This window comes from Rhinopithecus roxellana, chromosome 11 (genome assembly GCF_007565055.1).
Source record: "Rhinopithecus roxellana isolate Shanxi Qingling chromosome 11, ASM756505v1, whole genome shotgun sequence".
NCBI classification, from domain to species: Eukaryota; Metazoa; Chordata; class Mammalia; order Primates; family Cercopithecidae; genus Rhinopithecus; species Rhinopithecus roxellana.
The window spans coordinates 73426618-73440460 of NC_044559.1; the positions used below are offsets into that span (position 1 = coordinate 73426618).

A 13843-nucleotide genomic window follows, 5' to 3' on the forward strand; every position below is an offset into this window, starting at 1 on the left:
GACAGTATTTATGGTTGCTGTGTGTTGGGGAATGAAACATCATTTTGTGGGCTTCTGTGTGGTGTTCAGGTCAATCACTCATTCATCCAGGAAATATTCATTTGTTTTTACCATGGGCCAGGCACTGTGCTAAGGGCAGGGTACATAGCAATGAACGGTATAGATGTGCTCGCTGGTCTCAAGAAGCTTCCAGTCAAATGAGTTGCTAATTAACAAGTTAAGGTTTAGATCTCAAACACACTACCTTTAAGTCTGATGAACAGGTTGACTTGCAAAGCAGTAGAAACATTAAAAGTTAGTTCTCAGACTTTGAGGTTTCCCAGGACATACTATTTTTAGAAGCTCTGATCAGGACTACCTAGTGCTACCCTATCTCTAGGTGAGGTTCACACATCTGAATTTGAAAAGAGGGTGTGCATTCGTTTCTTTGTTCAGTGTATATTTCTTGAGCACACACGATGAGCCAGGCACTGGCTACATGTTGATTAATTTAAAAAACATAGTCATATTATCATTCATATTTGTGTTTCAAACCCCAGTGATCATATTGATATTGACCTTTATAGCTAATTATACTGTTTCCTGCTGCCTTGGAATCATGACCCTGGCTACTTTTGGTGTGGGTCAGTGCCAGAACCCCATTGTTCTTTTTTTTTTTTTTGAGGCGGAGTCTTGCTCTGTCGCCCGGGCTGGAGTCCAGTGGCCAGATCTCAGCTCACTGCAAGCTCCGCCTCCCGGGTTCATGCCATTCTCCTGCCTCAGCCTCCCGAGTAGCTGGGACTACAGGCGCCCGCCAGGTCGCCCGGCTAGTTTTTTGTATTTTTAGTAGAGACGGGGTTTCACCATGTTAGCCAGGATGGTCTTGATCTCCTGACCTCGTGATCCGCCCGTCTCGGCCTCCCAAAGTGCTGGGATTACAGGCTTAAGCCACCGCGCCCGGCCAGAACCCCATTGTTCTAAATCAGTGCAGTGGATGCCAAACTGTAGAGCGAGTCAGGAACCTTGCTCCTAAACTTTCCTCTTCCTGGCCTTTAAGGTAATGTCAAAGGAAGGTTGACCAGAGACTCTAAAAGTAATTTTTAATGACGTCTGTTGCAAATTAAATCAGAATATGTTTTTCAGGAAAATAATATTTCCCCAGTCTATGAGGTAGCATCTAAGGTCCACTAAAGAGAGCCGATAGATGAACAAGCCAGAGAATGACTGCTATGGAACAATAACATCTTTATGCTAAAGTGATACATAATATTCTAGACAGATTTTTAAAATTTGAACGTGTAACTGTTTTATATGCAGAAGCAATTTGTCATTCTGCAGACTCCTTGGAATCCCTTAGGTATAAGTATTCTTTCTCAGCCGGGTGTGATGGCTCATACCTATATGTGGTGGTTCATGCCTCCCAGCACTTTGGGAGGCCAAGGTGAGAGGATTGCTTCAAGACCAGCCCAACCAACATGGTGAGACCCCATTCCTACAAAAAAATAAAAAAAGAGCTGGATGTGGACCTGTCGTCCCAGCTACTCAGGAGGCTGAGGTGGGAGGTTTGGGTGAGCCCAGGAGGCCGAGGCTGCAGTGAGCATGTCATTGTACTCCACACTCTAGCCTGGGTGACAGAGAAAAAAAAAACAAGAATTCCTTCTCAAACTAGTAAGAGATAATAGAATTAAATAGCCAAATCGTTCTGTGTTTTTTGTTTGTTTTTTGGGACAGAGTCTCGCTCTTGTCACCCAGGCTGGAGTGTAGTGGTGCAGTCTCGGCTCACTGCAACCTCCGCCTCCCATGTTCAAGCGGTTCTCCTGCCTCAGCCTCCTAAGTAACTGGGATTACAGGTGCCCGCCTCCATGCCCAGCTAATTTTTGTATTTAACCAGGCTAGTCTCGAACTCCTGACCTCAGGTGATCTGCCCACCTCGGCCTCCCAAAGTGCTGGGATTACAGGCGTGAGCCACCCCACCCGGCCCATTCGGTGGTCTTTCAAGATAATGAAAGTTTATGTAGAGGAAATAATAATCTTTCTAGTTTGTCAGTATGTAAGAAAAAAGCAAGTATCTTCAACTTGTGTAACATCTGGGTCAGGGTGTTGGCTCAGTAAAAATGAGCTCAGAGTTACTGGTAAAGGATTTTATCCTAGTATAAGATAGCAGCCATCATCAGAACCCATTAATAGGCTATGTTAAGTCAGGAGAGAAACTAGTTTCTCATTTTAGGTTGGATGGTTGAATGTATGTCAAGAAATGTAGCTTAGAATGGTGAACTGAGGTATAATTGACCTGTGAGTCACTGTTCTTAGCAGTTCGTAGGATGGCCTTGTGAACATTTCCTCACTCAGCTCCAGGCACAGGGTGGAGAAGCTGGAATGCATCGAGGTATTTAAGTTTTGGTTTCAGATTTCACTGAGGCTTTGCAGCACGGTACAGGAAAATAATTCATCCTCAGATGGCCTGAGACCCTTAGTTGCGAGTGTTCCCACCATCACATCCCTACGTGAGCTGCTTGCTGCCTCCTTTTACTGTTCACTTTACCAGATGTAATAAGACCCAAAAGACAGGACAGTCATCAGTCAACCAGTATGATTGAGCTCCCACTGTATTCCAGGTAGTGCTGTGGAGTCACAGTAGCAATCTCTGCCCTCATGGGAAGAGACAAGCAATAAGTAAGTAAAACTCTGAGTATATTTTTTGCTTTTTTGTCAGAAGGGAAAACAATCAATGGAGGAAAGAAATCAGAGAAAACCTTCTGAAAAATAATGTTTGAGTAAGATTGTTGGGGGCCAGCCAAACCATTTCTGGAGGTGAGAGGCATCGTTCCAGACAGATAAGACAGCAAGCACGAGAGTGTGTTAGGTGTTTGAGGAAGAGCAAGGAGACCGGTTCAGCTAGAGCAACGGCACAGTTGTAGTTCATCATTTAGGGTAAGAAGAGAAGTTACTGGAAGGTTTTGAGCAGGGGAATAATATGACCTGACCTACAATTTAACAGAAGAGAATAGACAGAAGAGACACAGGGCAGAGGCTGAGAGACCAGTTAGGAGGCTACTGCAGTGACCCAGGCAAGGGATGGATGCCAGCAGCTTGGACCAGGATGGCAGCAGTGGGGATGATGAGAGGTGCTCAGCTCTCAGCATATTTTGAGTTAGAGCTAGTAGGACTTGCTTGTGGATTAGATGTGAGGTATAAGAGATTGAGAAAAGGCCGGGCGCAGTGGCTCATACCTGTACTCCCGGCACTTTGGGAGGCCGAGGAGGGCGGATCACTGAGGTCGGGGGTTCGAGACCAGTCTGACCAACATGGAGAAACCCCGTCTCTACTAAAAATACAAAATTAGCTGGGTGTGGTGGCACATGCTATTAGGGAGGCTGAAGCAGGAAGATCGCTTGAACCTGGGAGGCGGAGGTTGCGGTGAGCCGAGATCGCGCCATCGCACTCCAGCCTGGGCAACAAGAGTGAAACTCCATCTCAAAAAGAAAAAAAAAGATTGAGAAGAGTCAAGGGTAACCCTGAGGGGTAACCATGAGGTTAGGCAACTGGAAGGATTAGAGTTGCAAGTAGCAACCACATTTCTGGTCGCATTAATACTTCCTGAATTCCTGCTGTGTGCCAGGTAATTGGGTGTATAGGAGAGTATGGTCTAGAACTTAGCCCTGGGGCATTCCAATCTTTAGGAATACGGAAGACAAGAGAGATGGGCCAGCAAAGGAGAAGCAACCAGCCAAGGAGAAGGAAAGCCAAATGGAGAAACAGTTTCAAGAAGGGGCAGGTGACGCCGGACTCGGTGGCTCACACCTGTAATCCCAGCACTTTGGGAAGCCAAGGCAGGCGGAGCACTTGAGATCAGGAGTTTGCGACCATCCTGACCAACATGATGAAACCCCGTCGCTACTAAAAACACAAAAATTAGCCAGGCATGGTGGCAGGTGCCTGTAATCCCAGCCACTCAGGAGGCTGAGGCAGGAGAATCACTTGAACATGGGAGATGGAGGTTGCAATCAGCCAAGATCGTAAGCCTGGGTGAAAAAGTTAGACTCTTGTCTCAAAAAAAGAAAGGGCAAGTGACAGGATCAGAAGCTGCCAAGAGGCCAAGTAAGGTGAAGTCTCTGAAATGACCATGGGATTTGGTGACCTTATCAAGAGCAGTTTCACTGAAGGGATGATGTTGGGATGCAAGCCCTGTTGGAGTGGATTAAAGAGAAAATGAGAGGTAAGGAAGAGAGGCATCGAGCATTTAGTGTGCTCAAAAGTCGTTCGAAGAGTTGTTTTTTTTTTTTTTTTTTTTTTTTTTTGAGTCGGAGTCTTGCTCTGTCGCCCAGGCTGGAGTGCAGTGGCGCGATCTTGGCTCACTGCAAGCTCCGCCTCCCGGGTCCACGCCATTCTCCTGCCTCAGCCTCCCGAGTAGCTGGGACCACAGGCGCCCGCCACCGCACCCGGCTTATTTTTTGTATTTTTAGTAGAGACAGGGTTTCACCGTGTTAGCCAGGATGGTCTCAATCTCCTGACCTTGTGATCCGCCCGCCTCAGCCTCCCAAAGTGCTGGGATTACAGGCGTGAGCCACAGCGCCTGGCCTCGAAGAGTTTTGCTATAAAAGAAACTAAAAAAGGGTAGTGGCAGCAGGGGACGTTGGATTGAAGTGCCAGCGGAAGTCGTTTGTAAGACAAGAAACATTAGCACGTGTTCATAAACTCGTGGGACTGATCCACTAAAATGGGCACATTGAAGAAGCAGGGAGAGGGGGCCTCACTGCTGTTAGATAGAACAGTCTCTGAGTGGTCAGGAGGGGAGGGGGCCAGCAAGCCCATGGAGAGATTGGCCTGGGATCAGAGCAGAGACACTTCCTCTGTTGTTAAAGGAGGGAGGCAGAGCATTCGGGTTCACAGGCAGGTAGCAGGGTAGGTTTGATGGTGAAAAGGTGAAGAAACAAGCCTAGAGAGATTAAATAACCTCCCCAAGATTATACAGCTAGTAAGTGGCAAAGTCAGGATTTAAATCCAGGGCTATCAAAGCCTGTGCACTTAACCTCTAAGCTAGATTGCCCTCTACCTAGCATCTAGCATGTGCCAAATAAATGCTACATGCATTGATTCATTAAACATTTAAATACCTACTGTGTGCCCCATTGTAATCACCCAATCGGTTCTTCCTGCCCACTGCACAAACAAAACCAATTCACTGAGGCCATTGCATGAAGAAAGAGTTTGACATGCAGCTGGCCACTCCATGTGGGAGATGGAGTTACTACTTAAATCAGTCTAAAAAATGCAGAGGTTTTTCCAGGATAGTTTAGCAGCCAGGGGTCTAGGGGAATGGGTGCTGCTGATTGATTGGGGATGCAATCATAGGGGTGTGGACAATGGTCCTCCTGTACCAAGTCCCTTGCTGAATGGGACCACAGGACTGATTGACAGGTCCAGGTGGAGCCATCAGTCCTTAGAAATGCAAAAGCCTGAAAAGACATCTTAAAAGATTAATCCTGGGTTCTACAATAATGGTGCTATCTGAAGGGGTAATTGTGAAAGTTGCAAATCTTGTTACCTTCTAAATAAGGGCTAGTAATCCTTTATGTCTACATCTTAGCAGAATTAGACTCCTCTCATCCTTCCGACTTGGTGACCTTTCATTAGTTTTACAAAAGTGGTTTAGTTTTGTGGAAGGGCTATTTCCATTTCAACTGTAAACTAAATTTCTCCCACAGTTAGCTCAGGCCAAGTCCAGGAGTGATCAAGGGCAGTTGGGAGGTTAAAGACAAGATGAGGGTTGGTTAGATCAGATCTCTTTCATTGTTGTAATTTTCTCACTGTTAAAATTTTCTCAGTGTTATAATTTTTGCAAAGAGGTTTTACCATCTATAGAGCTGTGCTAGAGATAGGAAGACAAGTTAGACCATCCTTGCCCTCAAGGAACTTTCAGTATAATAAAAGGAGATAAGTAAGTAGTATAATGAAGTAACAACATAGGTTAGCCAAGAGAGATATTTGCATGGTGCTCTGGAAAATAGCAAGAACTATAGGAATCGGAATGTCACTGGGCAGAGTCCTAGAGAGTGAGGGGTTGTTGACCCTCAGAGTGGAGCAACAACATGGGCAGTCACAGAGGAATCCACAAAAGCTTAGGGAGTTACATATTCTTGCTCTTTTTTTTTTTTTTGGCACACTTTTCTCCCTTTTTTTCCTTTACCCTTCCTCTACCTTCTCCCTCTTTTCTTTCTCTTTCCAAACCCTACTTCCCCATCTTCACTTCTAGAATAGGTGGCAGTCTATCTGTCCGCTCTGGGCGTCACACAAATAGTCATGATAGCCCACCCCCTAGGAGCAGATAGCAAACATCATAGTGGGATGGTGCTTCAGGACTGCTGAAAAGAGCCATTGTAGTGTGACTGTTGTGTAAAGTGAGAGGGGGTGCTGAAGGAGGGATGGCTGTCTACAGGGTTCTATTTCATCAGCAGTCCTAGCATTGAGAAAAATAGAAAAGTCATTCTCCCTTTTCCCTCGGGCACTTTCTCTGTACACAAATTTATTACTCAAAAATGGCAAGCCATTCACAGCTTTTGTTTAGATCTGGGTGGTAGTAGTGTGGAAGTAAAGCTGAGGGAGTTTACCTCTTTATGCAGACTGCTTATCTTTAATGTCCTAAAGGCAATCGGACTTAGAAAAGGAGGGGGAAGCCCCCTTTTGTAACCTTTGCTCTCCACTTGCCCAACTATAATTTCTTTTTTTTATTTTTTGAGACGGAGTCTCGCTCTGGCAGCCGGGCTGGAGTGCAGTGGCGCCTGTCTTGGCTCACTGCAACCTCTGCCTCCCAGGTTCAAGCAATTCTCCTGCCTCAGCCTCCTGGGTATCTGGGATTACAGGCGCCCGCCACCACACCCAGCTAATTTTTTTGTATTTTTAGTAGAGACGGGGTTACACCATGTTGGCCAGGCTGGTCTCAAACTCCTGACCTCAAGTGATCCATCCACCTCAGCCTCCCAAAGTGCTGGGATTACAGGTGTGAGCCACCATACCCGGCCAATAATTTCTTTTTATAACTAGGATCCTTATAATTTAGTCCTTTCTTTTTATCTCTTCTCTTGGTTGATTTATTAGGTGTGTTTTTCTTATCTTGCTAGCTTTATCAAAGATATCAAGTTGCTAGAGAACTTTGTTTTCCATAATAGAGAAAGTTTAATCTTTTAACTGGATTAGAAATAAGCAAGATCATAGAATTTTAGATTTAAAGTGGCAGAGAAATCATTTATGTCCACATTTCCTACATAGGAAAGTGACAGCCAAAGAGGGTAATCATCCCTGCAAACTGGTTATTAGCAGAAATTGAACTTCTAGAAGGCAGGTGTCATTTCCTCATCTGGTCTCCAGTGCTCTCTCTGTTACACTGTTGCTCTGTTATAACTTGTGGTGAAAGCTATTCTCCCGAATAATGTTGACTTCCTGTTGGTTTGGTGAACCAAGTCGCAATCTTTATTGGGTTTAGGTAATAGGTTGTAATGACTGAATCACTCAGTGCTAGGCTGTCTTGTGTGTCACTGCCATTCTGTGTGCTCATGGTGGTTGTCTGGTGAGGCCCAGCTTGGGGCAGGGTTGGTCGGCCAGGACTGGAAACAAAGAGGGAATGGTGGTGTTGGGGTGTACACGGCTTGCCTCAGTAGTGATCCACTTTTGAATTAGGCCAGGATAGTGTCTATTTGTTTATTTACTTGGTTTGAGGGAAATTAAGATTTACTGTGTTTTGAGATATTCTTCTTAGTCTAGTGACATGAAATCAAACAGATCTGGGTTCAAATTGTAGCCCTGCCATGTACTAGCTTATGTGATCTTGGACAGTTATTCACACTGCCAGATTGTTTCTTTATCTGTGGTAAAACAAGTATAATAAATACCCTCCTAGGAGGGTAGTGAAAATGGAAAACCTCTACCAACTTCCTAGTGCTGATCATAGCCCATAGTACACACTGAAAACATGGTAGCTGCCAGGGCTGTCACTGCTGCTGCTGTTGGTTGAGGAGGTACAAGGCACCAGAACAAGTGGACATCAGAAGGTTTGACAATATAGAGGTTCATTCAGGCCCAGCGCGCCTGTAGTCCCAGCACTTTGGGAGGCCCAGGTGGGCGGATCACTTGAGGAGTGATCAGGTCAGTAGTTCAGGAGTTCGAGACCAGCCTGGCCAACATGGTGAAACCCCTCTCTACTGAAAAATATGAAAATTAGCCGTGTGTAGTGGCAGGCACCTGTAATTTCAGCTATTTGGGAGGCTGAGGCAGGAGAATCTCTTGAACCCTGGAGATGGAGGTTGCAGTGAGCCAAGATCATGCCACTGCACTCCAGCCTGTGTGACAGAGTAAGACTCTGTCTCAAAAAATAGGAAATAAAAGAAGATTTGACAATCTAGAGTTTCATTCGAGCTGGGCACGGTGGCACATGCCTATAATCCCAGCTACTAGGGAGGCTGAGGTGGGAGTGTGAATAACCTGTCCAAGATCACATAAGCTAGTACATGGCAGGGCTACAATCCCTTGAGCCCAGGAGTTCAAAGCTGCAGTGAGCTTTGATCATACCACTTCACTTCAGCCTGGGCAGCAGAGCAAGACCCTAACTCCAGTAAATAAATAAAGGCTTATTCAGTAAGTCAGTAAAGAATCCAAAAGGAACCTAGTAGCACATCAAGTATTTGAGGAAAGGAAAAATAAGTTGTGAGGGAAGATAGAAACATGGATTGTTAAAGCTGTAGGGGCCAGGCATAGTGGCTCATGCCTGTAATCCCAGCACTTTGAGAGGCCGAGGTGAGTGGATCACTTCAGGTCAGGAGTTTGAGACCAGCCTGGCCAACATGGTGAAATCCCGTCTCTACTAAAAATACAAAATTTAGCAGGGCATGGTGGCATGCACCTGTAATCCCAGCTACTCGGGAGACTGAGGCAGGAGAATCACATGAACATAGGAGGCGGAGGTTTCAGTGAGCTGAGATCGCGCCACTGCACTCCAGCCTGGGCTACAAGAGTGAAACTCTGTCGCAAAAAAAAAAAAAAAAAAAAAAAATGCTGGGAGAATCAGAGGAGTCATTGTGGCCGACTGCCTCATTTTATTGACAGGTAGACTGAGTCCCAGAGAGAATTAGTCATTATCCAAGAGTAAACATCTAATTATTAACAAAGCATATAACCCAGTTCTTCTCAGGGTTCTGGATATTATTTCACAAATAAAGTTTAAGTTCAAGGAATCATTCCTAGACATCCAATGAATGACCAGACAGTAAAAAAGTCATCTTATTAAGGCCTGTCTCTTAGCACGTTTCCCCTGCTCAAAACCTCATGACTCTTTGCTTTCCATTGAATAAAATAAATGTCATTGACATCCTCTGGGGTCCACCCCAACCTATCTCTTCAGTCTCCTCTCTTATTTACTACGTATTATATCCTTCAGATTATTGCCCATTTCTTAGTGCTCCATATGTGAAGTCTGCAGAGATCCTGCTTCTCCCTGAAGTCACTGTTGACATCCGACCGCTTCCCTGAAGCCTCCACTTGCCATACCAGGGGCTTTGCTTTGGTGCCATTGCTGTTTGTCTTTGCTCCATAGCACTGATCACATTCGATCTTCCTTTAAGCGGGTTGCTTCTGCATTGTAAGAGGCAGGGACTCACTTGTTCATCTTTTTCTCTTCCACAGTGCCTCCTCTGTGATAGGTAACCAGCTAATGTTTGTTGATTTAAATAGCCATTTACCTTCCTTTTTCATTTCTGTCTTCATTTTCCACTTCTTAAATATGTTGTATGAGTTAACTAGAAAAGAAGTTTAAGAAATTAATGTTTTTGATGCTTCCCTGGCATGACAAGTATCTGGGAAAATGTGAAAGCATACCTAACTCCATTCTGGGAAGAGTGTTTACACTATAAAATCACCTACTCTCCAGATCAAAGGAAAAGGAAGTACTTTTTCTTCCTTCAGTTGTATGACTGTCTGCAGTTGGGAGCTTGAGCAGCTTGAGATTAGAGTATACACTAACTGGTGACTTGAATTCCAGAAAACCAAAGCACTCAGAAGAGTCCTGCCTCTAAGTTAAGGGGTGAAGTCCTGAAAGGTTTTGGATGTTCATGGATTAGAAAGGTGGACTTGGAGGATGGGGAATGGAGGTCCAGCTTGAGCTGCATGGGAAGGAAAGCATTTGTTTATACCCCTGGTGGCTTACTAAAGGATTAAAGAGGCGGGGGAGACTGATATGTGACCTGACCTGGACTTCTGAAGTGGGGGCTGTTTCTCTTTCACACGACTTTTCCTGCAAAACCTTTAGAGCAGCAGAATGCCTCTATCTTCAGCAAGTAAAGCAGCCAAGCCAGTTTGACCAGCTTGAGGGAAACACCAAACAAGCTGGCAACTCCAATCACATGCATACTAGTTACTCATTATCTGCTGGCCTCTGGAGAAAGATAGAGTAGCTCGCTGATTGGATCCTGAGGTTGAAATAACTCCACTTCTTTCTGTGCTCTGACCAGAGCGACAAGAAGAGCGCCTGGAATGCTTGGGAGACATTTTAAGCAGGACAAATCCAGCCTAAGGCTAGTCTGCACCTGTCCACAGCCCAGACCAGGCCCATGGAAAAGAAAAGTAAAACCTTTTTCTTTAAGCACATAGAATATGTGTGAAACCCACAAGGCTAGAAAAGAAAGTGAAGTGGAGGAAAAAAAGCACTGGGACTCCACCTGGGAGTATGAAGACTACGGGAGTGTATGGAAAAGGAACCTTACGGTGCCGGATGGACTCTACAGAGAAAATGACTTGGATCCCAGGTACTGGGCCAAAGGGCAGCATCGGCCCTACAGAAAAAGGGATTGTGGATACTGGGATTTTGAGCAGAGTGAACTAACCTATGTGGACTGTGGGGAAGCATATGAAAGTGGAAAGGGCTGTGTGTACCACGGAGGTCATGATGGTTATAGGAGTCCAGAAAATGTAGATTCTGAGAGTCCCAGCCCTGGGACGAAGGATAATTCGCCCACGAGAAGCCTAGATGTGACCTCAAAAGCTGGTGGATATGGGGAAAATGGCTACCCAGACTGTAAGAATCTGAATTATAATCCTGAGGACTCTAAAAAAGCTGAACAATTGACTGATCGTAGGGGTTTGGATGATTCTTCAGCGAATTTAGGTCAACCTCAGTTGTGGTATATAGACCATAGGAATGTTAATCATAATCTTGAGGATTGTCAGAAAACTAATTTTTATAATAGAGAACACAGCAATTTATATCATGTTCCTGGGAGTTATCCTAATGGGCAGCCTGTGAGCTTTTCAGATTTGAATGGGGTCAAGGAAGATAAAGAATTTATCAAATACCATGAAGGAGACAGGAATGTTTATCAAAATGACAACATGTATCCCAAAGCTAAGACTCATGTCATGGATCAGGGTAATTTTGATACAGAAAATGAAGGCTATGATGCTTTATTTGCAAACTGTGCATATAAATCCCGTAATTCCAGAGGAACAGATTATCTCCATCAAATGGAGAATTCGGAGTATAATGGCATTGACATACCAAGAACGAAAGCACGTGGGGGCAGCAGGATCCTTCTGGATGGTCTGCAGACTCAGTGTACCAGGGGAGACCAAGGAGGACGTCATTTGGGGATTCCTCAGAGCTTGTCATTAGAGAAGAATATCTGGCATTTAGAGGAAGAGAGAAAATTAAATGGCCCAGAGACTTGGAGAAGGAATAGTTGCCTCCGCCGCACAGCACCCAGCACCCTCAGGCGCTCAGAGTTCGTGCAAAACAGGAAGAAAACCCAAGGTATGAACTCAGCCAGCCTTCTTAGGATAAAGCATAAAAATAGATTTAAAGGGTGTTATACCAGGTAGTAGGAGCACTTGTGTTCTTAAGGAACCCGGGCCCTGAACTTCTTATCAAGTGCACCTTGGGTGAGAACAACCTTAGAGATTTGATTACTTTGGAAGGTGTTGTACAGAGCAAGAGTATATACAGTGCTAAAAATATGCAACATTTGGACAGCGCTCTCATGGGAGCTTTTATTTACTCTTCTTGTTTTTTTCAGTTGTCTCTAATCTCAAGAGTCTTTCCTTTCTTACTTTCATGTTTTTGTTCATCTTGTGGGGGCAGCAAGTTTATTATCAGGATGTCAAGCTGAAATTCATTTTCCTGGCGTGTTTTTTTTCTCTCTCAGTCCCTGCACTTCTTTGGACATTAATGGAAAAGAAGACTTGACTTTATTTTTATTTATTTATTTTTTTTAAACAAGATCTCATTCTGTCCCCCAGGCTGGAGAACAGTGGCATGGTCATGGCTCACTGCAGCCTCAACCTCCTGGGCTCAAGACATCCTCCCACTTCAGCCTCCTGAGTAGCTGGGACTATGGGCACATGCCACCATGCCCGGCTAATTTTTTATTTTTTTGTAGGGGCAGGGTTTCATCATGTTGCCCAGGCTGGTCTTGAACTCCTGGGCTCAAGCGAACCACCTACCTCTGCTTCTCAAAGTGCTGGGATTACAAGCGTTAGCCACCATTGCCAGGCCTTAATTTTAGTTTTAATATTTTTTTTACTGCTCCTTTCAGAGCAGGGCTACCCCATAGGCAGTGTGCCCAGAGTAGCCCTGACTTGTTTTATCGATTGTTCACTCTTTGACATTCAGGAATCTTAAGTGAATGATGAGTACTGACACTCTTGTAGAAGCCAGAAGATTATTTCTAGCTTTCAAATCACTTCATGTCACTGAGCCTTAACTACATTATCTGTGAAATGAGAATATTAGGAGTCTTTTATCATGTAGAGATTATTTCTTTCTTGCCATTATGTCTTTTCTTCTTCAGTTCTCATAAGTGAACTTTATTTCTACTATGTTATTTTTATAATTACTGGACTCCCTGTTAAACCTTTCGTGTGTGTGTATGCTGTATGTTGTCTTCATGCCAAATAGCCTTTCTGGTTCTGGCCAATTTTGGGGTCCAGGCTGTGACCAGAGGATAAAGGTTAGTCAGAGAATGTGAATGATCTGGAAAATCCATCCCATACCCTCCTGGTAAGTGGAAAGTTTCTCGTCTAGGTCTCCTTCAGAATGGGCTGGCTGGTTAGATTTGTACTGGGAGGCACCACAGACTGAAATGATAAGCCTGCTGTGGTCCTGGAATGGCCAGTGGTTTACCTGGTGGTCCTCCAACATGGGCTTGACTTAGCTTGAATTTCCAGGGCACCATTTTGGACCTAACAGGCTCTTAACCTACACCTATAAAGACAAAAATGAAACCAAACCCAGCTTTAGTTGGGAGGCTGAGGTTTTTAGCAGCTAGTCATTTTTTCCTAGGTGCATTTTCTTTCTGAAATGATAGGGACTGGATAACTTCTAAATTCCTTCTTGATATTGGTTTTTGTATTGTTCCTCTTCCCTACCCCCACATCTGTTCCTTCTGTGAACTTTGTTTCCTATCTTTAGTTCCTTATTGTATTAAGCCTCCCAACTGCAATCAAAGTGTGTTTATTCTGTTGGACTTCACAGGAGTCAAACCCTTCTCTCTGCAGTGTTGTAATGTGCCCTCTGATCTCTCTGAAACCAGCTTGGTTTCACCCAGTGTCATTTCCATTTCTACAGCTCTCTGTATCTTTAAGGACTTAACTTTTGAAAGTATATTCATATTTAGTTCACCGCTTTTTGTACCCCTAATATCCTCCTTGACCTGTAACAAATTCTGTCTTTACTAGAAATCTTTCAGCATTCTAACATTTTTGTTAGCTCTCTCACGCCATCACCCTTCGTGAATATTACAAGGGAACACTGTGTAATTACACAAAGGAACATGCATCAGAGTTGGTCTGCCTCGAGTTCAAATCTCAGCTCCATTTACTAAATGGC

At 44.5% G+C, this 13843-nt stretch overlaps 1 protein-coding gene across 3 annotated transcripts in view; it reads left to right on the plus strand.

Moving 5' to 3' along the window:
* Positions 1–13843, plus strand: part of DNMBP (dynamin binding protein) — a 122808-nt gene that overhangs the window by 64872 nt on the left and 44093 nt on the right. Inside the window, exon 1 of one of the 3 annotated variants that reach the window (XM_030941170.1) lies at positions 10385–11770. The exons of the other annotated variants lie outside the window; for them this stretch is intronic. Coding sequence (XP_030797030.1) covers positions 10618–11770 — 1153 coding nt within the window. The 5' untranslated portion in view covers positions 10385–10617. Of the gene's footprint in view, positions 1–10384; positions 11771–13843 lie in introns of those variants that run through there. 3 annotated transcript variants of the gene reach the window in all.